Here is a 26064-nt window from a genome sequence, read left to right as displayed (position 1 = left end):
TCATTTTGTCCAACACTCAATGTAGTATCATCAGGTATCTAAAACAGGTATCTGAGTTTATTTTAGCATTTATAGGTACTTTTCAATTTAAATAAATCGTTCACACGGACACACGGTGTGTATTATACACACAATAACATTTCCAGATACAATGCCTTATAGTTAGGCTGAGGACTTCTAGTACTTAAAAATCTAAAAATATGTATACACTTATATACTTAAAAATCAAGAAATATGCGCTTAAAAGAATTATTTTATTTTATTGCTTTGTCTAATTGTGAATAAAAAATTTTAAAAAAAATTACATGATTAGTTTTTTTAATAAATACTTGAAAAATTAAATGTTTTCGTTGTCTTTGTTGCGGAGTGGACTGTAAGTTTCCGTTGCTGGTTACTTCGAATACTCAGGTTTATTATCTTATTATTTAAATTAATAATTTAGACGAAATTGAGCAATAGAATATTAAATACGTTTATTTTTTTGTTTTTCTATGATGCGGAGCCGACATGCCGCGTTCGCTATTTTTCGACGACTGTTAAACTATATACAATACAAACTGATCAAAGCACACTGTTGTAACTAGTGAACGAATATTTGCTATGTCGCTCGTATGTAAAACAGATAACAAAAGGACGGGTAACGTCTGGAGCATAGGTAATTAAAAATAAAATAAAATCGTTTAAAATGTAATTTAAGAAATAAATTTATATTTTCAGTATGCTAAAATATTTTTTGAAAATAAAATTTCTCAGACTCATTCAATTTATGTTAATCATTAATCCGAATTAAAGATATTTTTTTATCGATATCACATCAAGCTAATTGTCTAAATTACTCTAGTGATAAATATCATCTAACTTTAGATTATCAAAAATAGTCCGTAGGATTAAAATAAATAAAATAAAATAGTTACTTGGTGTGCATTTTTGAGAAATAAGATTAATATTAATTATGACTTCTTTTTCTTAACTGCAAATAAGATTTAGAGGATTTTAAATTAATTAATTAATTGAATAAATGTTTTTAATACGTGAACGGTGAACAAACTATCATAATGTTTATACATTATTTAAATTCAAATTTGATCGATAAAAACCAACAAATGTTAATAGCGACTTCTTATTGTATACTAGATATTTAGTATTTACATTCTTATAAATAATTATTTTGTATAAACCTAGGTTACAACTTAATACTTATATTAATATATTATGAACTACAATTAAGTAAATTAATTTAATTTTGTATAATTATAATTAATAATAATTAGGAACTCACCGTAGAACTGTTGTAGAAGTTCTTCCTTTCACGGACTAATATAAAATGACTAAATAATAAATATTGAAATAGGAGTATAAATATGACGATTGAAGGGAGTCTTTAAAATATAATAAATTTAGAATTCTAATTTTAACTTTAACATGCAGCTAATATTTAATAATAATAATAATAATAATAATAATAATAATTGATTTTCAAAACTACTATGTTGATAATCGACGTGCGTGCTGAGATGGTGGTATAAGCAGCAGAATACACAACTGTTCGCGCCGCTACACTCACACATCGACCGACGCACACACGCACACGATCTTAACAATTATATCGTTTTTATATTTTATTTAATTGTGGTGTAAGTAATAATTATAAAATATGTAGATTACGACGCGGCATTGGTCAACGTAGGCCACCGGGGTCGCAACCAGTTTGGTCGTGAATGTCAAGGCGAAAAATTATTATTATTACGTGCCGCGGCGTCGCCGTAGTTAGGTTATTGTAATATTATTATTGTGGGTGCTAATCACCGATTTTTTTGTAAATAGTAAGCCCCGAGGGCCCTAAGTGTGATTTATTACTAATTAATATTATTATTTGTGTAAAGTGCGAATCGCCATATTATATTATTTGTCGATTTTAGTATTATTTTATACGGACACAGGTAACGGCTGGCCAGCAGAGCACCGACAATATGTGAGTTTTTTTTATTACTATTATATATTGTTCAGCCATTAGGCATATTATTATACTTATACGAGGAACAGCTCAAAGAGCTACCTATAAATTATTAATTATTATTCTGTCGGGCCAAAAGGGCCGCGCATTATAATTATCAACTATCATTATTGAGACCATTGTGTTGCTGTAAATTATTATATTTTGTACTATTATTATTTAAATTGTGTGTTAAAACAGCAACTCAATAAACTAAATCTTCTTGTTATACCATTTATGCTAGAGTTACCTATTTTCATTCATTCCTAAATACACATACACGCCTACACACCCACCGCATACTAGCACTCGGAGTCTTGATCGGCGAACCCGTCCACTTCTCCTGAGTCGCTATACCTGACACACAATTCGGTCGGTGTGTGAGTATCACGCATAAATATACGCTGTCCCGGCGCACAGTATATTATTATACCGTAGCCGGCGCGACAACAACTATCAACACAATATTATCGGCTACTAACTGTTCTTAAAATATCACTTGAGTACCCGGTGTAATATTACGCAATATAATAACGACATAATATTATTCTTAAACACTTGTAAATAATAATTGCAATATATTTTATATAATACACAATACCTACACTATAAAATATATATAGTCACTATAGTGTATTTATAGTAGTAAAACTAATTTGTGCATATTCTAGTAAAATGTAAATTATTAAGAATACCAATAATATAATATATAATATTATATATTATATATATATATGGTATATTTTATTCTGGATTTTGCACCCCTTTTTCGTTGCGCCACTGGCCTGGGCCAGTTTCGCCAAGCCCTAGTTACAGCTCTGATGAGGCGACCTGGGGGGAATAAATTTCCATTGTACTCCTATTGTAGCCAGACCAGATTGAAGATAACTTGATGCTCTTGGTCTCGAAAAAGTTGATACACTTCTTTTAAATGCCCGTTTGCTCTTACGAAGTTTGTAGCATTGTCAGAATAAATCGTAGCACATTTACCTCTGCGATCAAAAAATCGGTTCAACGCATTTAAAAATGACTTAGTGCTCATATCAATAACGACCTCAATATGCACCGCCTTAGTGGCAATTGGCAAAACATACAAATAATATTATACAAACATATCGTTTTGTCATGGGTGCATTTCGCCTTAAACTTTGTTTTACCATTATAGGCCTCGTGAAATCGACACCGCAGATTTTAAATGCACGAGATTGGGTTTCTACACACTCTCTAGGTAAATTGTCCATGATTGGTTGTACCACAGTAGGCTTCATTCGAAAACATTTCACACAACGAGACACGGTCTTTATTTAACCCGGATTGTCATGTGTACTAACGTGTGACCACTCACTAGCGCAGGATAAATCCTGAATCTCTCCAACTCTGTGGGCAACAAATGTTTTCCACCTAGTGGACGGCGATGAGATCCAAACGAGAGTAATTTGATATTTTACAATTGCTATTGTAAAAATATATCAGGTACCTTATAGTACTCAATGTTCATGCTTTTTGCCCAACAAAAATTGTAAAAGAAAAACGTACCCTATTTACGTGGAACCTTTTTTTAAATTTTCAATCATTAGCTATACAAGTGAAAATTTGAACTTTAAATGCTTATAAAAAAAAAACTGTGCCTATGTATTTTAAACATTTTTCAACTGCAATTGTAACAATATATCGGGAGCCTTGCATTAAAATTTTACGCTTTTTTACTCTACAAATAAAATTTTACTGATATTTATAGAAAAAAAAACTAAAAAAATTGAAAATTGACAATGTCTATAAACAGCTCAAAAAGAGTCAAATTATTTTATAAATTTAATCGTGTGTATAAAATGCTATTATAAACATTCAGTGAAATATTCAAGTATCTATAGTCATTCGTTTTTTAATTACAACAAAAAAAGTAAATCGTTACATGAGAAATCGAGTGAATATCAAATGTTGTAAAAATATGAATTTCAAACGCTCATTACAATTTAATTTGAATTTCTTTTAGACATTTTTTTTTTTGATAAAGGTAGACAAACTTATGTGGAATCTTGTATTACATTTTCAAATCTTAGATTTAAAAAGAAAAATTTTTATGAATTCTCAACTCAAAATAGTTTGCTAATTTTCGTGATTTTTCTGTATTTTGTCATGCTTATAAATAAAAACTGTGACTAAGGATTTTTAATTTTTTTCAACTGCCTTTGAAACAATAACCTAGGATGCTTCTATTAAATTGTTAAGCTTTTTTAACCAATAATTTTTAGGTACATAAGAAAAAGCACCGGACATGCCACGGCACATACAACTCGGTACATACCCGACGCAGGTGGATTGCTCATTTTGGTTTCGTCTTAGACGGTGATGACTGACTTGCTAGACACTCTAACATGCAGGTTTTCAAATTTACATTTTTTTATGCCACAAAAAAAAACCGGACATACACTCATTGAATTTCCGATTTTCATGGGCCATGTTAGATTTCTAGACACTGAAACTCGACTTTCAAACTTTCTCACCTTCGAAATGAGACCGCTAAAGAACCAGGCCTTATCAGAAATTCTTATCACAAAATCACCTCTGATTACCAAAATCACCTTATATGTATATAAGTGCGATATTTATAATTCGACTATGTCTCCAAAATCGGTACTCACTTACAACTAACACAGGGAGGTCCGGGGGGTCTAACTATATTTTCGTTTCTTCAGTTACCTACGCTATCAACGTAGTCCTTAATCCACCGCTGCAGGTGGAGTGCATACCTGGTGATATACGCTTCGCATTATGTCCGCGATTCGACGCAGTCGGATTGCCTACCTATGTGATTTGATGACTGATAGCTAGACAATCGAATACACCTATCGACTCTACACTTTTTAACAACAGGAGATCGTATCCAGACTATACATTTACAACGTTTGTGACGGATTGCTGAACGCTCTAACTTTTAAACATTCCCGCCAAAACATCCAGCCTTATCTCCAATCCATATCACTAATCCTTATCACAAATCCTGAACTTTCGTCATACAACTGTCGCGACATTTATAATTCAAACTACTCTTACTCCAAAATCTATACCCACTCTCGGCTAGTCAAACGCCCCCCCCCCCCCCCCCGTGTTTCACTTAGAGCTAGTAATTAATATCAAACTAAATTTGTCATAATGACAGTCTAATGTCTATAACCACAGTAGATTATAGAGGTATACGCACGGTCGTATATTCATAATTAAAACAATTGTCCCAGTAAATATGTTTTATTCGCAGGTTTACCTGATCGCGGTGCAGATTTTGGGCCTAATTTTCACACTTGCAATACAGATTTTATACAATAAACGAACAAAAAGTCTCATCAAAAACAAAATGAATTACACATAAATAAATGAAAATTAAGACATATATTACTATATTATAAATTTGGCGTTATGCTAGGTAATATGTTAACATTAATAAATTAAGCCAATATTATAAAATCAATAAGTGACAATGGGCAACCCTACAGGTTAGATAAATTAAAATAAAATATAACTTTTTAGATTCTGAGTGAAACGATGAATGTATTGATTTTACAATGATGTGTGTTTTTTTTTTTATTTTTTTTTTTTTTATTTTTTTTTTTATTTTTTTTTTTATTTTTTTATTTTTGTGTCTGTGTACACGATAAGTAGTCGAAATAATGCTTCGATTTTCGACTTCAGTATCTTGTTCGATGGGAAAGTGAATATCGTTGGTGCATTGGGGAGGTCAAAATTTTAATTTCCCAGTAGTTTTCAAAAGCGATGTGAAAAACAAAAGAAAAATTAAGGAAAAACGGGAATTTTTACGCAAAATCGATTTTTAACAAAATCGATTTTGGTTATTGGTGTAACTCTAAAACAAATGACCGTAGATGCATGAAATTTTCACTGGTTGTTTATATTTGCATTTTCTATACACAATACAATTTTGAAAATAATTTGACTTTTTTTGAACTGTTTACGGACATTGTCAGTTTTCAGTTTTTTTAAATTTTTTTTCTATAAATATCAATAAAATTTTATTTGTTGGGTAAAAAAGCTTGAAAATTTAATAGAAGGCTCCTAGGTTATTGTTTCAAAGGCAGATGAAAAAAATTAAAAATCCTTAGTCACAGTTTTTTTTTATACACGTTTAAAGTTCAAATCTTGAAAAAATACGGAAAAATCACGAAAATTTGCAAATTATTTTGAGTTAGAAATTCATAAAAAATTTTCTTTTTAAATCTAAGATTTTAAAATCTAATACAAGATTCCTCATAAGTTTGTCTAACTTTATCAAAAAAAAAATTTCTACAAGAAAGTCAAATTAAATTTTTATGAGCGTTTTAAATTCATATTTTTACAACATTAGATATTCACTCGATTTCTCATGTACCGATTTCCTTATTTTCTTGTAATTCAAAAACGAATAACTGTAGATACATGAAAATTTCACTGAATGTTTATATTAGCATTTCCTATACACCATACAATTTTGAAAATATTTTGACACTTTTTGAGCTGTTTACGGGCATTTTCAGTTTTCAATTTTTTTAGTTTTTTTTTCTATAAATATCAATAAAGTTTTATCTGTTGGGCCAAAAAGTGTAAAAATTTAATACAAGACTCCTGATATATTTTTACAATAGCAGTTGAAAAATATTGAAAATACATAGGCACAGTTTTTATTTATAAGCATTTAAAGATCAAATTTGGACAGAATTTATCAAATTTATAATTTAATAATTATTTTGTAGTTAAAAATTTATAAAATTTTCAACTTTTATAGCTAAGGATTGAAAATTGAAAACAAGGCTCCACGTAAATAGGTTATTTATAAATTACTTTATTCACAATAATATCATCAAATATACTTGGTAATATCATAGGCTGACTGACCGTTTTCGCTCAGAATCGTTTTTCTTATACAATGATATTATATCATTGAATTCAAATTTAACACCATCCATTACAGTGACCCACTTGTAACCTACTGTACAGCAGAGCGACATCCACTTATCCACCTTTTTACTACCTAATTTAAATATTTCTATAATTTAAAAGTATTTAAAAACTAAGTAACACATAATTTGGATTCTTTTTTTTATCTCTGAATAAACATAGTCAAATCCAACACTATGAAGGTATTCAATTAAGGCAATAGTTGAATGAAGAGTAACTAAAAGTAACTCTTAGGCTCTCTGCTGTTTCTTAAGTTAAGAAGTTATCAAGCAAAACAATATTTTTAGAAACCTCCATTTCCCAAGAGTCAATCCAAGTTATACCTTCTTTTAGAATCTAGAACATAACATACAAGTTAATTTAGTTATTTTAATATCAACTTTAAATTATATAACTTTTAAATAACATTTCTGAAATATTATTATAAATATACAATGTTTCTTCTCCAGAATAACATCTATTAAGGCAATCAAACAGATTATTTAAATATATTGAAAACATTGCAGTTGGTTCACTGTCCTCAAGTTCTTCTGTAAACCTTTGTCTGTATATATTCAACTCAACATGAACTGATTTACTAAATACCTAAGGCAGAATAATAATTTAATTGATATGCACTTAATATTTTATGGAATTAAAATTATAAAATTACCTGCGTTATTAGTGAAACTCTCATTTTAGGGAAACTGTATGGTATTATATGTGACTTGGTGAGTTTTGGGGATACTCTGGTATTACCAGGAAGTTTTTTCTATTCTTTGTATAGAACTTGGTAATATCTCAACCGAACTAATCCAAATTGAGTCTAAAATTGTTGTTCATTTATTTATTTTATGCTTATTGTATATAAAAAAGGTTAGTCAGTAGGTAAAGTTGTTATACCATAAGTTCTTTTTATAGAAGACTATTACGGATGCACTTAAACAAGTGAGGCTTTTCTAAAAGCACAAATAATTTTCTCAAATCATCATAAGGATTTTGAAAAAATTTTAAACTGAACCAAATTCTCCAGTTATTACAAATTCCTTCCACATACGCCAATTTGGTTTAGCACCATTACATATTATTTCTGTTACTTTAGCGTCTGCCTGTTCAAGTAATATAATTGCTTGAACTACTAACTTAGCTTAAGTTACACCATTAGTAGCATCTTTAGCAGCAAAGCATCCTATTGGTTGAAAATACCTTTCACAAAGAGATGAAAACCCAAATACCAAACCATGATCTGTCAAAGTTTCATTCTTTGTAACACTGATATCATCATCACCAAAATCTACAACTCCTTGGTATCGAAGTGTTTTAGGATCTGTTTTCAATGATTTACGAACACTTATTTCATCAAATTCTTTGCTTTACCATCTGTGTATTACATTTATGTATCCATTTTTCATGGTATCCACAACATTATGAGCTATAATATGGGGAATTCCTTGACAAACAGCTAAACAATAAAAATTGTTAACATTAGTTATCAACTGAATGACTGAAATCACATTTTGAAAACCAGCAAATTGCTTTCCCAATATTAAACTAACAACTCACTATGGTTTTTATACAATTTTATTTCTTTAACAACTGTAGGCCTTGGTTCTAGATGACTTGTACCATCAAAGTTCCATTTGAGCAACGATCTTTATTTCATTCAAATCAAATGAAACCCAGGATGAGTTAGGTAAGTCAATTGTTAAAAATATGTCACAAATGCTGAAGAGAGTTGACTCCTCTAATGCTTCTAAGACATTAGAAGTATCAGCTTTCCCTTTATGAATATAATTTACACATATTAAGGCAATACAAAAATTAAAAATAATAATATTTGAGCAAAAAATAAACTATTGTACTTACCTGATAATACGTACACTCATGAATTTTTTTTCATGATCAATTTTTGGGATTGTGGACACATTATTTCTTTTTTTAGGACTTTTTCTTTTTTTTTTATAAATTTTGGTATATTCAATAAAGGGCATCTTGAAAATATTGAAGGAATTGATCCATTTAATAATTTTGGCTTTTTTAATTGAACCTGTCAAAAAATATAATATATAGGCAGATATAGTTTTACTTTGTGATCAAAGAAAATATTTTATAATTGATAAATATTAAATATTAATAACTCTAATTACTTAATTACTTAATAAATAGATAATTGTGTTACCTGGGATAACTACAACTAGCTTCTTTGCAGTATATTTTATTATTTAATATAATATTCATGTAAGTATCTAGTTACTTCATTTAACATGATTTTTTAGATATTGCACATATTGTTATTTTAAATAAGACAAATATTAAGAACATTCATTATATTATAATAATTAGGTTATTATTGTTAAATACTGTAGTAATGTGAAAATAGGATATGCATGCAATATAATATATGTATTTATCTCTTTTTTTACTTGTATATGATTTACTATTTATATACATTGCGCACACACTCTAAATTACTACCTTCTCATATGTGTATACGTGTATATGCATAAGCACATATATATAAGGATTTAATTATATATTAACTACAGTTAATACACAAGAGATATTTCAAAAGTATATTTATTATTTAAGATACACAAATATTAAACTGAACATATATTATATATCTCACTACATCTGACTACAATATTATAATATAGGTATATATATATATTATGTTAGGGTTATGATGATGACATTCTTTTTAGAATAGTATATTTATGAAGAGTGACTATCATTACATCCCCCATTTCGTTTTAAGTTATGACCTCATTACATTATAAAATTAACAATAGAATCAAATTACATAATTTTCAGTATAAAATTTAAATTTTTTGAATATACATTTTTATCAATAATTATATTAACTATAAATTGATCATTTAATAAAATAGATTTAAAACTAGACTAATCCATCCTAAAGAATAAAGATTACTTTTATTTGCAAGTCTCTTTCTCTAGAACTTCAAAACCATATAATTTCTTCTTCTTTGGAGTGTTTTAAACAAACAATTGAATTTGTGGTTAGTTCCATATCCCACTTTAATATTGTTTTTTTCTACTTATCAAAATCTGATTGTTTTGCAGGTGCTTTAAACATTGTAACCTAATATGATAAATTTTATTTTAAAACTGTAAAGCATATGTAACCAGTGCTTGAATTAGGGAGGATGAAGCCTTCTTTTTAAAAATATTTAAGCATACCCCTTTAATTATATTTTAGTCAATAAAGTTAGGTATACGTTTAGGTATATAATTAGGTATCTTCAGTAACATACATTTCTTTTCACTTTTGCACCTTCTGTACATTTTTTTAAAATTCAACCACTGGATGTCTCTATTTAATAATTATAATTTCAAAATTTAGATAATAATTATATTTTAATGATTTATTTACCTTATCCTTGCAAGTTGCATAACCAGATTTGCAATATACTATACAACACTTAACCATTTTACAAAAAAAAATATTCAAAATAGTTAAGAACTATAATAGGTATATATTATTATTCATTTATTTCGTCATATTGAAAATCTTAATACAATATAAAATATAATTCATATTTCATTGTAGACAAAATATAATGTGTACCTACCAATAATAATAATGTAAATAATAATTTTAGTTAGGGCCAAAACACTGTTATGCGATCTAGTGGTGAGAACCCTCTTAATACATATTTCTCGGGACATGATTTTGATAGTCGTGCGAATACCACGACTATCAAGAAGGATAGAATACCTCTATAATCTACCATGTCTATCACAAAAAACTGTATCGGAGCTGTTTTGGTAGGAATAAAATTCGGATTTCAAATGATATTTTTTGTCGATCGGAAGTGGTACGCCTGACAACATAATCGATAATAATCGATACGTCGCATAATCAATACGCATGCGCACAACTTTACCCGCCTGTGTGGAGGGGCCCGTCGACGGGAGACCACCTAGTGGTAGCGCAGTGCGTTCGTTTTTTCTCCAATTTTTCTTTTCAATACATGAGGTTGTTTCGTATGTGTCCACGCAACAAAACTCACGAGGAATAGTGTAATTTTTAATTCAAATAAATTAAAAAACCCCCAAAAAATTATAAAATAAACTAAATTAACTACATTCACTTCATCGACGCTAAATAAATTTTACGCAGCAACCGAAACAACGAAATGGCTTCGCTGTACGTTGGAGACCTGCATACGGACGTGACCGAAGCTATGCTGTTTGAAATATTCAGCACGGTCGGTGCTGTCCTGTCGATCCGCGTGTGTCGCGACAGTATCACTAGGAGATCGTTGGGATACGCCTACGTCAACTTTCAAAACATGACGGACGGTGAGCTTTTTTATTGTATATTTTCTTTAAACGTCGTACGTGGCCGCCTCGATCGGTTCGCGACTGATTTTTCAAAGCCGTCCAGAGGAATTATGTTTTCTCCGAATTTCCCCCCTCCCCCAACCAATCGAAACCACCCCATACCAATGACTCGTGTGTTTTTTTCGTTGGAAAAAATCTAGGAAATTTTTTTTTCCTGATTTTCCACAGTCTAGCATTACAGTTTTTTTGTGGGGAGGGGAGAGGGATTAGGTGCACGTAAGTCTCTGTAGTTAAAATAGGTATGTTCGTGTTGTACGTGACCAAAAAATGATCGAGAATATCCACCTATTTTTTTTCTATAGATCATATTCCCGCTGATAAAATATAATAACCCATACGGGTTATGACAGCCCACTTTCCGATCAAAAAGTTAGATCATCATTTTAGGATCCCGAGCGTTTTCAACTGCAATTAAATTGAAATCTCAAGTCTCTTTTAAATACTGTTGGTAGCTTGTTGCAGATAAAAAATTGATTTGTTCAATGGAAAATGTATTATAGTGTGTTGAATATTATGCTCTGGATGCAAAAGCAATACTTTTTATCTTAACACAAATTTCATTTTTTAATAAGTAGGTAGGTATAATATTGTTGATTAGCATGCTCAAATCATAAAAATTAGATAAAAAACAAATCAATTACCAACTCTTAATTATTTTTTAAAACATAATAAAAAAAATCATTTTATAGGCTCACATTGCGACCACTGACGGGTTAAAGTAACTTATTACATTTTCTTAGGTACCAAAGTATAGTTTAATCTCCACTATACAACATATTATCAGCCCTCCTCCTTAAATGAAAAATCATGAGTATGCAATTGTCAGAGTTATTGTACCTAATATGTAATGTGAAAAAATTGCAATTAAATTATATAATATATATTTTATAAGAACATTAAGAACCTATCATTTAACATACAATGTTATGGTATGTACTGACAAATTAGTTTTTTGAGATGGAAATATTTTTGATTAATTTATTACATACTAATTTATATTGCAACATTTCTTTATTGTAGCTGAGCGTGCTTTGGACACCATGAACTTTGATATTCTTAAAGGACGTCCTATGAGAATTATGTGGTCTCAAAGAGATCCCTGTCTTAGAAAATCTGGTGTAGGCAATGTGTTCATCAAAAACCTAGACAGGAGTATTGATAATAAAGCCATGTATGACACATTTTCTGCTTTTGGAAACATATTAAGTTGTAAGGTAAGTGACTTTTTTTATATGCATAAATTCACTAAAATTATTTAGCTAAGGTTTCTATTCTGTAGGTAATCATTGTAAAAGTATTGTTAATCAAATTAGCTTTGGATCAGTTAAATTGTATGTTATATTTTTAATTATAAAAAACATAAATCCTAAGAAAAACATAATAATTGAATACAAATCAAATTTAAATAAATGGATAAAAATACTAAATATACTTAGGTATCTTAATTATTTTTAAATACCTAATTGTATTTATTTTCAACTTGAATAGGTTGTTGACGATGAGACTGGTCAATCAAAAGGCTATGGCTTTGTTCATTTTGAAACGGAACAATCTGCCACTCAATCAATTGAAAAAGTTAATAGCATCTTGCTCAATGGAAAAAAAATTTTTGTTGGTCGATTTGTCGGCAGAAAAGATCGTGAAAAGGAATTGGGTCTAAAAGCTAGACTTTACACAAATGTTTACATTAAGAATATAGATGAAAATGTCAATGACAAAGAATTGTTTGAGATGTTTGAAAAATATGGATCGATTACTAGCTTCAAGGTTATTATAACGCATTTTAATTTATTTGTAGAATATAGTTATTTATTAATTTGTTTTACATTATAGGTCATGTTCAGAGACGATGGAAGTTCTAGAGGTTTTGGATTTGTTGCTTTTGAAAATCCAGAAGAAGCTGAAAAAGCAGTAAATGAATTACATGGCAAAAAAAGTCCAGAAGGAAAGGTTGGTATAAAGTAATTATTTAGAAAATATGTTATATGATAAGGATATTAATAAAACAACATATGTTAGACTTATTATGTAGGTCGTGCTCAAAAGAAAGCTGAACGCCAACAAGAATTAAAACGCAAGTTCAAACAGTATAACATTGAACGTATGAATAGATACCAAGGAGCTAATTTGTATGTGAAAAATTTGGATGACACAATTGATGATGAACGTTTACGCAAAGAATTTAGTGTCTTTGGAACTATTAAAAGTGCTAAGGTAATTATTTAAATAGTTAAACATTTTAATTTGATGACATGTGTTGCCTATTAAAATATCTTAAAAGTCCACTAACTTGGCAAAACAACTTGTCTTAAACAACATTTTTGTTGATAATATATTTAAATTATTATTAAATTATTTTTAGGTGATGCTGGATGATGGCTGTAGTAAAGGGTTTGGTTTTGTTTGTTTTTCATCTCCAGAAGAAGCTACTAAAGCAGTAACAGATATGAAAGGTCGTATTGTTGGTACTAAACCATTATATGTTGCATTAGCTCAACGCAAAGAAGATCGAAAAGCCCATTTAGACTCCCAATATTTACAACGCAATACAAATATGAGAATGCAATCCATTGACCCAGTAAGTCGATAATATTTTTTTTATTTTAAATAGTTCAATGTGTAGGATTCTAGATTAGTAATTAAATAATTACAAATATATTTTAATATTCCATATTTGAATTATAGATGTTATATCAACCTGGTGCTTCAAGTGGTTACTTCGTACCTACTATTCCTCAGCCACAGCATTTCTATGGACCTACTCAAATGACTCAAATTCGTCCACAACCAAGATGGGCTTCCCAACCACAAGTTAGGATTAGAACACCGCAAGCTGCTGCTGCCGGTACTTTTGCATATAATTAATATAATCTTGCATCTAGGGTTGATTTTATTTTTTTCCACACTCTTAGATAGTGTTTGGTAATTATTTGTGTATGCACTATTGTGATTGAACGTTTACATATTATCTAAATCAAAATATTTTTCTTTACATTTTTTATTAAGATTTATAAAATATTTTTTAGGTTATCCAAATATGGCCACACATTATCGAAACATTGGAGCTCGAGCTCCTGTACCAGCTGGTCAACAAGCTGCATTGGCTAAAAATGCCATAGTATATAGAAATGCTAGACCCATTAGCACAGCTCAACAACAAATGCCAGGTCCTGTTGCTGCTGGAGGTGTATGTGTTCCAGGAGCACATAATACAGGCTCTGGATATAAATATACCGCTAATATGCGTAATCCTCCTGGTCAAGCTCAAGGCATGAGACAAGCACAACCTGCAGGTCAACCTGCATCAGTACAAGCAGCCGTATATGTACATGGACAAGAACCACTTACGGCAACAATGTTGGCCACCGCTAAGCCGGAAGATCAAAAACAGATGTTGGGAGAGAGGCTTTTCCCTCTCATTCAGGTAAAAATTTTGATTTATACTTGTAGTAATTTATTTAATGGCTTATATTAAATCGTTCAATATTATATTGTAGCGTATGTATCCGGAATTCACTGGTAAGATCACTGGTAAGATCACTGGTATGTTGTTGGAGATGGACAATTCAGATTTGCTTTACATGTTGGAACATCATGAATCTTTGAAGAACAAAGTAGAAGAGGCTCTTGCAAATCTTCAGGCCCACCAACCACAACAAACCCAAGTGAAGGAAGAATAGTTGCTCCCATCATGACGTTTTCTTCATTATTATATTTAATACAACTATACAAATATTCATTTAAGAATTTTTTTTCATTTATATCTAATTAATTTTTTTATACGGCGGGAAAGTTAAAAACTTTGTATAAGTAACAAATTGAACGCATAAAAAAAATTTAATTGAAAAAAACCAATAACAAAATGGGGGAATTGAAATAATGTAAAAAAAAATTAAATAATAAATTGAACCAATCTGATATATAGTATATATAGTGTAGTTTCAATTTCAGTAGTAATGTCACAACACTTATGGAAATTTTGTTTTTGATAAATTATCAAATTAAAAAATTGATAATTACTAAAATTATCTTGGATATTTGTCCTCTATATTACATTGGCTTTGTTCAACAACTTAAAAATAAAAAAAATAAAAATAAAAATTCTTATTGTGCTCGCCAATAATATTTTTTTTTTTGAAAATGGGACTTTTAAAGATCTTCAACTTAAATTTGTTGTGCTTACTACTGCTAATTTTCCGTTTATTCATATTTCATAAGACAATGCATTTCATTGGTCAGTAGAATTTTTATTAACAATAAGAAATCTTTTGTTCTACATTATAATATCTAAATAATTACACATTTGGACTATTTATCGCATATTTTTTCTCTGCTGTTTAAATTTGTATTTCAAGTACCATTAAATTATACACAACATTTTACAGATCTAAAGCTGGTATATACTAAACAAATTTAAAATTTAAAATGTCCATTAACAGCTTAAAAGAGTAAACATATTTTGAAAATGTAACTAAGTTTTAAAAAGTTTTTATAAAATAAACATATGGTGTAAATTTCAAATATCTACAGTCATTCGTATTTGAAAAATCATTTTTAAATTTTTAATTTAATAAACGTTGTTACAACTTGAACTTTAAATGATTATAAAAAATTGTGCATTTGTATTTTTAATATTTTTCAACTGCTATTGCAACAATATAAAATAAGAAGCCTTGTATTACATTTGCAAGCTTTTTGACGCAACAAATACAATTTTATTGACATTTAAAGAAAAAAACTAAAACAATTTGAAAATTAAAATTATCCTTAAACAGTTCAAAACGAGTAAAATATTTTGAAAATTTTATCTAGTATAGGAATTGGATACAATAAGCATATAATGGAGTCAATTTCAAGTATCTGCATTTATTCGTTTTTGAATTATAGCAAAATATGAAAATCGCTACATAAGAAGTCAAGTGAATATATTAAGTTCTAAAAGTAGAAAATGTAATGAATAAGTAGACGAAACTAAATGTCTAAGAGCGATGTCTATTGCTAACAAAATTAAATCCCACTAAAAAAGTATCATATACTATTATGGAGTATATAATATTTAACCTAAGTTCCCACCATCCACATATAATGTAATCGACAAAAAATGGTTCACATTATGTATATTGTATAATAATATGCAGCATACCTATCACTAATCATTATGTTTTTAATAATATTTTTTAAATGTTACTCACCTAAATTTAGCAGTATTTGGTTCTAATTCTAGAAGCTCTCTGACAGGAGATATTGATATGTTATTACTAAACTGTTCAATAACATAAATATATTGCAAATATCTATTTATAGAAGTAAAAATATGTAATATAATAAATAGCACGTAATTAATAGTTATTATAGGTATTGATTCTATAACTACCTAATATTCTAAGAACTGATCAAAGGGTAGGCAGGCACATAATTAGGGGGAAAAGTGCACTCAAAATTATTTAGTCCATAAGGGGGCGGAAAATGTATACTGACATATTATTATTGTGTACTAATTGTATAAAAATAAATAAAGTTATATTATTTATTTTAATAGTTATAATAACCTTCTATTAAAAGCAATTATTACAGCTGAATAATGTTCATCTTGGTTTCATAAATTTGACGGTTTTTATGAGAAGAGGTACAAGTCATATTTTGAAATTTCTTTAATACATTTTGTGTGAAACTTTAAGCTCGAGCGAATGGTAGCAATGTCGTGGTCATATTAAAATAATATATTTACGTTATTTTATACCTATACATTATAATAGTTTACAAGTTTTAGACTTATATACATACCAAAAAACGTGTACAAATATAAATAAAACGTAAATAAAAGTAAAATAAGATTTACTGAAAAAATAATAATTTTAACGTTCTTTGGCGTTACTGAAAACCAACAAAAATTGACTTGTACCCCTTCTTATAATAACCATCCAATTTGTCAGACAAAATTATGGAAAGTCAACTATGAACCAACTAATCAAGAAAGATGTTTTAATTACAATTAAATAAGAAATAACAAGTAGGTGAAGCAGATGTTGACAAAATTATTACTTTATTTTCATATCTACATGTACTTACATAATAATAAAATTGAGATCAGAAAAAATGTAATAATAATAAATAATACATTTTTTTCAGTTTATATATTTTTTTTATAATGATATACAGGGTATCGCGTGAGGATTTACCCATCAAGCTATCTCCTGAGTTAATAAACTTATCATAAATCTGTTTTTTTTATTAGACTCAAAAAAACAGTCTATGTAAATTTTATTTTTAATTAAATTAAATTTTTTGGTAAAAAAGTTACAAACATTATTTTTATTTTTGAAACAATTGAAGATTGCCATTTTATAGAATTAAATTTTTTGAAATTTTGAATTTTCAACATTACATTTTCATTAATCTCATGATTTTTAATTATTTTTTTTAGTTTATAGGTAAAACAACACAAAACCATTTTTTGTCCAGGCAGCGAGTCCTCTCTACGGCTAATGGATAATCCTCACGGGACACCCTATATAGTAATATATGATAATATACTATAACTCCTTTATTATTTCAATAAAATATGAACAGTGATTTATTTATAATAAGAAAAAAAACATAAAACGCTTATAAAGAAATCATTGTATTAATTTTGTTTTCACTTATACATTTTCTTATGAAAACTATAATTTGTTTTTTCAACATTGGTTTGCCTATAGATTTATGAGATAACTAATATATAAAAATATGAAATATTGGAACAAATACAGATTACCACCTAAGCGATTTTTGTGATTTAATGTTAATAAAGAAATTTAATAAAAAAAAAAACCCCAAAAGCAAGTGAGAACACACAAACTCATGGACTTCAAAAGATTATAACTTTGAAACCAGATCGGACTGACAAATTCTAATGCACCACTGTTCTTAACTCTTGGGAGGTAAAATGTATTTATTCCAGAAAATAGTAGTAATACCTTTAAAAATGCTTTTTATTTTGGGGTGAAATATGTTACACGGGGTAAAATGTTCGAATACAACCCTGCCAGTAGATAATTAATAGGTATTCATTATTAACGGCCTGTTTAGAGAAAATATTTATTATGTATTTATCACATAATATTATTATATAATAATAATATAATTTTATTTAGCAAAAACTAATAATTACATACAAAGATATTATTTTAATAATAGTAATAACATGTTTGCAACTCCCCCTTAAACATAATGCTTGTGTTGACATCACACACTCAAATTTTTAGCAGTTTTGATTTAATAACTTATATGCCTCACTTAGAGAATCAGTCTTAAAATATTAAAGTATTAATTTTGTTATTATTTTATATAATTTTTTTTAATACTTAATAATACTATGTTTTTTTGGCTATACCTACTACAGTGGCGCAACTAGGGCTAGCCCTCATCTGATGTGCGATGCTCCCACACCCCCATATATAGTCACATAAGAATATGAAAAAATCATACAAAAAAATATTTATTTACTCAAATTTAATATATATATATCTGTGGTAATCAAAATAAAAATCCACGGACTACAATATTAGTTTATATTACTCACAAACACGTCATGAAAATGATTGAGCAGATATTTTTCAAATGCTCTGATCTCGAATTAGTCGGATTGCGGACATGTGCTACAGCATATCAAGTAGGCAATCCACCTGCGATGGTTTGCAGACCCGACGTTGGGCGGCTATAAGTGAAAACCCTTTCACACAACTTACGAAATAATTTACGAAAAATACAAACTATAACTATACAATATAAATACAAACAAATATAATATATTGTACCTATTCATTATAATTCATAAAAAAATAACATATAGATACATAATATTATATTAACCAATACAATACATATAAACATGTAACTTTAATGTATATATATTTATATAAAAAAAAAACGATCTAAATCTAGTCATCACCGTCTAAGACGAAACTAAAATGAGCAATTCGTCTACGGCGGATAGAATGGTAGGTATGTGCCAAGAAAAGTGTATAGTCGAAAACCGTGTTGGAGTGTCTAGAAAGTCAGTTATATCAAGTCAAAATCTATTAACTTTAAAGTTCGTCAGCTAGGTAGGCTATCCGACTTAGTCGGATAGCGAACAATGTGCTGCAGAAAATAAGTCTAGTATGTATAGCTGCTATAAGTGAAGAGAAAAAATAGCATTTTCCAAAAACCCAATCACACAACATTCGAAATAACTTCCTAATAATTTAAATAACATATAGGTACATAATATATAATATACAGTCATATAATGTAAAATTAACATGTATATTATTATATTATTTATGAAATATAACGTTTAAAAAAATGCAAAAAAGTCAATTAATGGGCGGCCGTGCCTAGAATACACGGTACAGTCGGTAGCCGCCATAGTAGTAAACCGAATTAGCCTACAAACCGCATATTCATGGGGTTCAAAAGAAATAAACTTAACAAATAAAGCACAAACGGCAATTGAAAAGACGAAACGAAAAGCAATAATAACGACCTACGCTGGCTTCGATTGCGATGGCTATGGACCGATATCGCGTACAAACCACGCGGCTTTTAAAACAAACGAACTATATGTGAAAATGTCTAAAAGTCGAAAAACAGCGTAAAAAGCGTAACATTTTTCGAAAATGTTTAAAAACCGACCGCCGCCGTCGCGGGATAGGTACGCGATTGGTCGCGCTATAGGGAATCGGCGGGATCGGTCCGGCGGACTGGGGAAACGGAGTGGTGTTTAATTTTTTCCACCATGAGATTCTTCATGAATTCCCTATAGATCAGCTGTTTTTCTTGTGATTTTATAGTATTAGAGTTTTTGTGTACAAAGTTTCTCCTCCATGATGACGCCATGTTAAAATTTTTTTAATGCATTTTATTGAGCAACAATAACTAATAAGGTATGAGCCTATCAGCGACTTGCGACTCACGAGTAGTGAGTACTGAGTAGTGACTTATGAAACTGATTGGCGATTGCCGTTTTAGAGTTTCACAAAGTTCATAGTTCATACTTCATCCATAAATACAATATGGGTTACAGTAAGTCGATCGTAATATTCAATTTAAGAGGACGCTACACGGTAATTTGTTGTCTTCGTCTTACAAATGCGTAACATAGCAAATTTACGCTCAGGAAAAAGAGTTTAGCTCCATTAATTTAAAAATTAGAATGAATCGACCTATTATGAAAATGGATGGTAATTAAATTATTTATGTTTGTATGTGTGTTTATTACGATGGTTAAATATTTGAGAAAGTTATTCCGTTATAATATACCTAGCGTAAATTCAAAATGCTCATAACTCACTTAAAAACTGAATTATCGTAAAAAAAACACATTCTTAAAAATACAGATAATGTTCTTACCAACAAGTTTCATAATAGGTCGGACTCGATCTAATGTTTAAACTAACTGAGTTAAACGTAATCTGCTGAGCAAACATATTTTGCTTATGTTATGCACTTGTAAGACGGAGACAGCAAATATCTGTGTAACGTCTAAAGTAATACTAAGATACTTACATTTTAATAAAACAATAATTTTTTGTTTTTATAATTTTCTTGAACAGTCATCAAATGTCGTCATCATCGAGAGATCGTAGACATGGATGTCGAAGTCCGATACGGCGACGCGCTGGTAGTGGTCGAGGAGGTAGAGGTGATCCATTCTTTGAATGAACTATTTGCAGTTCGGCTCGGTGTAAAGAATATTATTCAAACACGCTTTTATCAGCTTGTTACTTACATATTCTCGTTGAACAAAGTACATTCAACTATTTTACAGTGAGTACCTATAGTTTTTCATAATACTTTAAATTGCACTGTCTTATAAAATATTTAATTGCAAATTATCAATTATATTTCTTATTCTTAACATTAATACTGGTGACACAAAATGTATACCTATTATAAATAGGCTTATTGGCCATTATGTTACTATTAACACCAGTGGCAACAGGTACGCACTTAAGTTGATACATTTGAACCTGCTAAAATGTTGGGTAGGTGGGGTATTAATAATTATCTAGTAAAATACAAAATATAATTATACCTAGGTTCTTTTGTATTAAGTATAAGTAAATAGAAGGTTATTATTTTTTTATTGATTTTAACATTGTATTATAGGCTATAGCATAATAAATAATTGTACTATTAAATAGTGTCGTATATTGATTATTGTTCAAACGTATCTAATGTTATACATTGATAATTAAATATTGCAAAATAGTTTTTAAATTTGCAAATATTTCATTGAAATATTATAAGCTAAAGATCATTAAAGAAGGACCAACTTAATGTAGTCTCTCAATGGCCTAAACTTTGTCCAATAAAATGTATACTGAAAATATTTTAATTTGTAAATACTAAAAATTAAAAATATAAAAACATATTAAAATTTCAAGTGGATAGTTTTTTTTTTTTTATTAAGGTTAAATCAATAAATTAGACTTTTTAAGTCAAAATAATAAAATTCAAAGGATACCTACATTTTTGTAAGATAATACATAAGTAAATCTATTTTAAAATTGTGTTAATGTATGATAACAGCCAAACACATATTTTATGATTAAAAACTAAATATTCGGCCCTAAACAATATGCATTTATGGGCATAATTCCTGTGTATAGACACATGCATAGAAGTAAAAAGGTAATGATGAAAATTGCCTAAACTTATCCTATTAGTCACCTGGTTACTGTTAAGAGGGCGTGACATCCACATGTTGTGTTGTCTCTGTCTTACTTATCCATAAAATACCAAAATGAATGTTCAGCAGTTCCAGTTTTATGATGTTATATTAAAGTCAATTGATCTATTATGAGACTTAAAGGTAAGCATATTATTCGTGTTCTATCGTTAGATTTTGTTTGTGTAAAAGTTATGAATATGTCAAGTATTAATATTTAAAAATGTTTATAATTCACTTAAAAATTTTAATATCGTAAAAAAACTAATGGAAGAACACAGATAATGTTTTTATCTTTTAATAGGTAATTCACTTTAATATTAAGGGTAATCACCAGGGCTAGGATTTATATGCAGAAGCATGTTTTTTTTTGCGACTTCTGATTATTGATTTTGTCAGTAATGTCCACAAATCACCTCATGATGAGATAAATGGCGGTATTTTTATTTTGCATGTTTTTGCATATTTTGGATGAAATGCATATTATTGCATATATTGAATAAAATGAATATTATTGTACATTTCGATTATAAGAATGCGAAAAATAAATGTTTTATAGTAAATTTCATAATACTGGGTTTTTTTGTCAAACATAAATTTTATTTTTATAAATACAATCCTATGGTATAATAGGTATGCGATAAAAGATTAAATAATTTGACATTCATTTTCGAAAATTTGAAAAAATATGTGATCGTAGCATGTAACACTCGTAGTGAATGTGAATTATAAAATGTATTTCTAAATTATTTTTTTTCTCAATTCAGAATTATATTAAGGCGCCCGATGCCGATGCCATTTTGTCCTCAAAAATATATTCTGCGGGAATAATGATACCACCTTATAGAATCAACCAAATTTCATAATTTTTTATTTAATTGCTAGAGAGAAATATTCTACAGCCCGCATCGATCTCTGTTTTTCAATATTTCATTCGCAAACTTTATGATATGTCTAAAAAAATACAAGATAAAAAGCATTTTTTTACAAATTTTTTAATACAATTATTTGAAATAAAATACAAAATCAGAGATCGATATGGGCTGTAAGAAGTCTTCTTCTTTCAGATAAAAAAAAAGTCATCAGAATCCGACTATTCTACAAAGCTTGAGCGTTATTCCCGTAAAGTCGTTTTTTTCGATATAATACACCCTATCAACCCCCCCCCCAAATAGATATCAGGTAGTAGATTAGTGTAAAAGTCTTATAATTAAAGTGGCAACTAAAATATAAAATTTAATTTTCAAATTTTATAGAATTGTGAAAAATTTGAAAAACTGGCAACGTGACCCTTAAGATGAACAGCTAATCACTGATGCATTTCAACAATAAAATATTTTTTTTTGTAACTATATTTTTATGTTTATCTTATAAAAATTTAAATGCATATTTTTGCATATTTTGGTAAATAAAATGCATATTTTACCGTTTTTTATTGCATACAAATCCTAGCCCTGGTAATCACACAACATTGGAATTGCTGAATTTATATCTTGTTACGTTATACGTTAGTAAGTCAGATACAGCATGTACAATAAGTGCGGTTTTTACGTATACCTCGCAATTAGTAAAACAGTTTTCCTTTTTTATAGTCGTCTTTTTACCCAGGTGTCCACATTGTAGGTACTGTAATCGGTAAACAAACTATATACCTACCGAATTAATGTATATTAGTTAATATTGATAAATTTATAGTGAATTTTGTGACAATGAGCTGAATGAAACAAAGTTTGTAAAATATGTTACCTACTTGAATGCTAACATTCTTTACTTGTGCTTTTCACAAAATATTGACCTTAAATGACTACATTCTGATCATACATTAAGACACAGATAAAAGATTATTAAATAATTATGATAGGCAAAATAAAATGATATTTCTAAGAAGTAAGAGGTATAGCAAATAATATTGCTTTAAAATAAAATTGTAAATAATTTTTTTTTATATATTCGCTAAATAATAATGTTACGCCTATATGTTTAACTGTATTAACTAGGTAAAGATTTTTATTTATTTATTTATGATTTAAAGTGACTGTGGTATTTATACATTTTCAACTGTATTATCTATAAATAATTATAATTATTTTGACTTATTTATGATTTAAAATTACTTTATTTAAAATTACTTATTATAATATTATATAATACGTTTTTACATTATATTACATTTTTTTTTTACTAATAATTTTCGCCGAAACGGACATCGTCGAATTGACATATCGCCGAAACGTCCTAGATCCATCTGTTAGTGACCTAGGAAGGTAACATTAAAATTTTAAATAAATGTCAAACAACTTAAAAAAAATAGTTAATTTAATACTTCTTTAAAGTTTATTATGGTACATAATAATATACATTATATTATATTTAATATTTACTCAAAAATAATTTTGATTTAATATCTCAATTGCTATAACATATTTTTGTTCCAGAGTGGATTCACCAGACATTGATAGTAAACTATACAACACATTTTAAGATAAGATAACTTTTCAATTATTTTCATTTACTGCAGTAAACTGCATGGCAACTCGGACTCTGATGTAATATATAAATAATAATATAATATACATTATAATATTAATAAACGGTAAGATGCATTTCCAATATAAATATACTTGGGTGTGGCACATCAAAAATCTTACTATATTGCGTTGATTTAAGCACCTGCAGGTATGAACTTATATTGGTATATTCATTTTTATCTTTATAATCTAAAAAACACTTATGTTATTTTCATTGCTTCCTACAATTTTCTTCTATATCCTTGATATATCATTTTATCCAATCATAATATTATAATACATATATATTTTTAACAAACTAAATAAGATATAAGGCAGTGTTTATTTCAGGGCGGTGACCGGGATGGAGGTATTACCCCCCCCCCTCCCCGGAGAAAAAAGTATACCCCCTCAAAAAATGTAGGACAATACTACGTAAACTACATGTGATATGTGAAATGAGTTATCGGCTGATTGTGAGTAATGTTGTGCAACACGGTTAATATAATAACTTGTTGGGTATTGCCTTTTTGCCAATTAATGTGTACCGATAATAATCGTAATTCGTAATATCGTAATCGTAGGTTCTTATGTTATCTCAATATCGCGTGTAGGAATCGTAGCCTAATTTTTAAAATGTGCTGTCGTCTGTCACTCTGTCAGTGTAGTATAATCACTGTAGTGGTTTACGTGTGTACGACTTAACGACTTTACGTTAAGATACGTTTAACTGTTTGATACATTTGTAACTTTCAGTACGATGAATAGGATTATGAACAAAATAAGAAATCGAATGGGACAAGAGACTTTGCAATCCTGCATGAAAATTAGTACAGAAGGACCCTCAAAACTCGATGAAGCTACTGTGAATGAAGTTATTGATTTGTACGCACGTCAAAAGCAGCGCCGGATTCGTTTTATTTAATAAATAAATAATTAAATAAATAATATCGATAATATTGATAAACATAATACATATATGGAATAGGCTCAGAACGGAACATCATTAATAATATTACTAAATGTCAATTACATTTGTTTAGACTTTTTTAGAATTAGACAATGAATTTTTAAGAATTTATATTTTATGTATTTGTAAGTATCTATCTTATACCAATAAATTGAGCTTAAAACGATATTTTTACTTCTCTTCATTATTTACTCATAAAGTCTTATGATGTACCCCCTTGAAAATGTACGATACCCCCCCCCCCCCCCCGGAATAAAAGATCTGAAATAAACATTGGTATAAGGTAAATTACTAAACAATATATACTAGGTATGTTAAACACCAATATAAGTAACATTTAAGATGGTAACCAAACTTACACAATTTAGTATAGGTATATTAAATGGGATAGGTATTGTAGACTAAAAATTGTATGATAATAATGTGCATTGACTTATAGGTCTATGGTTGTATACATATATTATTATATTATATTAACCATGATCTTGAGGATAGCAACATAAATGCCAAATGTTTGATAGATTTATATTGTCATCCTAGATTAGTGTTTCTCAAACTGGGGGCTATGGCTATTTACTGGAGGGCCATGAAATACATTTTTTATTTA

At 28.8% G+C, this 26064-nt stretch overlaps 1 protein-coding gene across 1 annotated transcript; it reads left to right on the top strand.

Moving 5' to 3' along the window:
* The first annotated feature begins 11055 nt into the window (after positions 1-11055).
* Positions 11056-15288, top strand: LOC132935311 (polyadenylate-binding protein 4-like). Its single transcript, XM_061001812.1, has 9 exons — positions 11056-11245; positions 12308-12501; positions 12776-13054; positions 13121-13237; positions 13307-13501; positions 13650-13865; positions 13973-14132; positions 14314-14711; positions 14785-15288. Exons 1-9 carry the CDS (start codon positions 11080-11082, stop codon positions 14965-14967), a joined length of 1908 nt encoding a protein of 635 aa, XP_060857795.1. The 5' UTR covers positions 11056-11079; the 3' UTR covers positions 14968-15288.
* The last annotated feature ends 10776 nt before the right edge of the window (positions 15289-26064 follow it).

Source organism: Metopolophium dirhodum, chromosome 1 (genome assembly GCF_019925205.1).
Source record: "Metopolophium dirhodum isolate CAU chromosome 1, ASM1992520v1, whole genome shotgun sequence".
Taxonomy (NCBI): domain Eukaryota; kingdom Metazoa; phylum Arthropoda; class Insecta; order Hemiptera; family Aphididae; genus Metopolophium; species Metopolophium dirhodum.
Note: the sequence above shows the minus strand (reverse complement) of the source record. Positions and strands in the feature narration are given on the sequence as shown.

Bases quoted from the DNA above. Each gene is read 5' to 3' on its own strand.
- LOC132935311 (XM_061001812.1), top strand. From the start codon at position 11,080: ATGGCTTCGCTGTACGTTGGAGACCTGCATACGGACGTGACCGAAGCT. The intron at 13,055-13,120 runs GTTATTATAACG...TTTACATTATAG, and splicing joins GATCGATTACTAGCTTCAAG to GTCATGTTCAGAGACGATGG. The intron at 13,502-13,649 runs GTAATTATTTAA...AATTATTTTTAG, and splicing joins GAACTATTAAAAGTGCTAAG to GTGATGCTGGATGATGGCTG.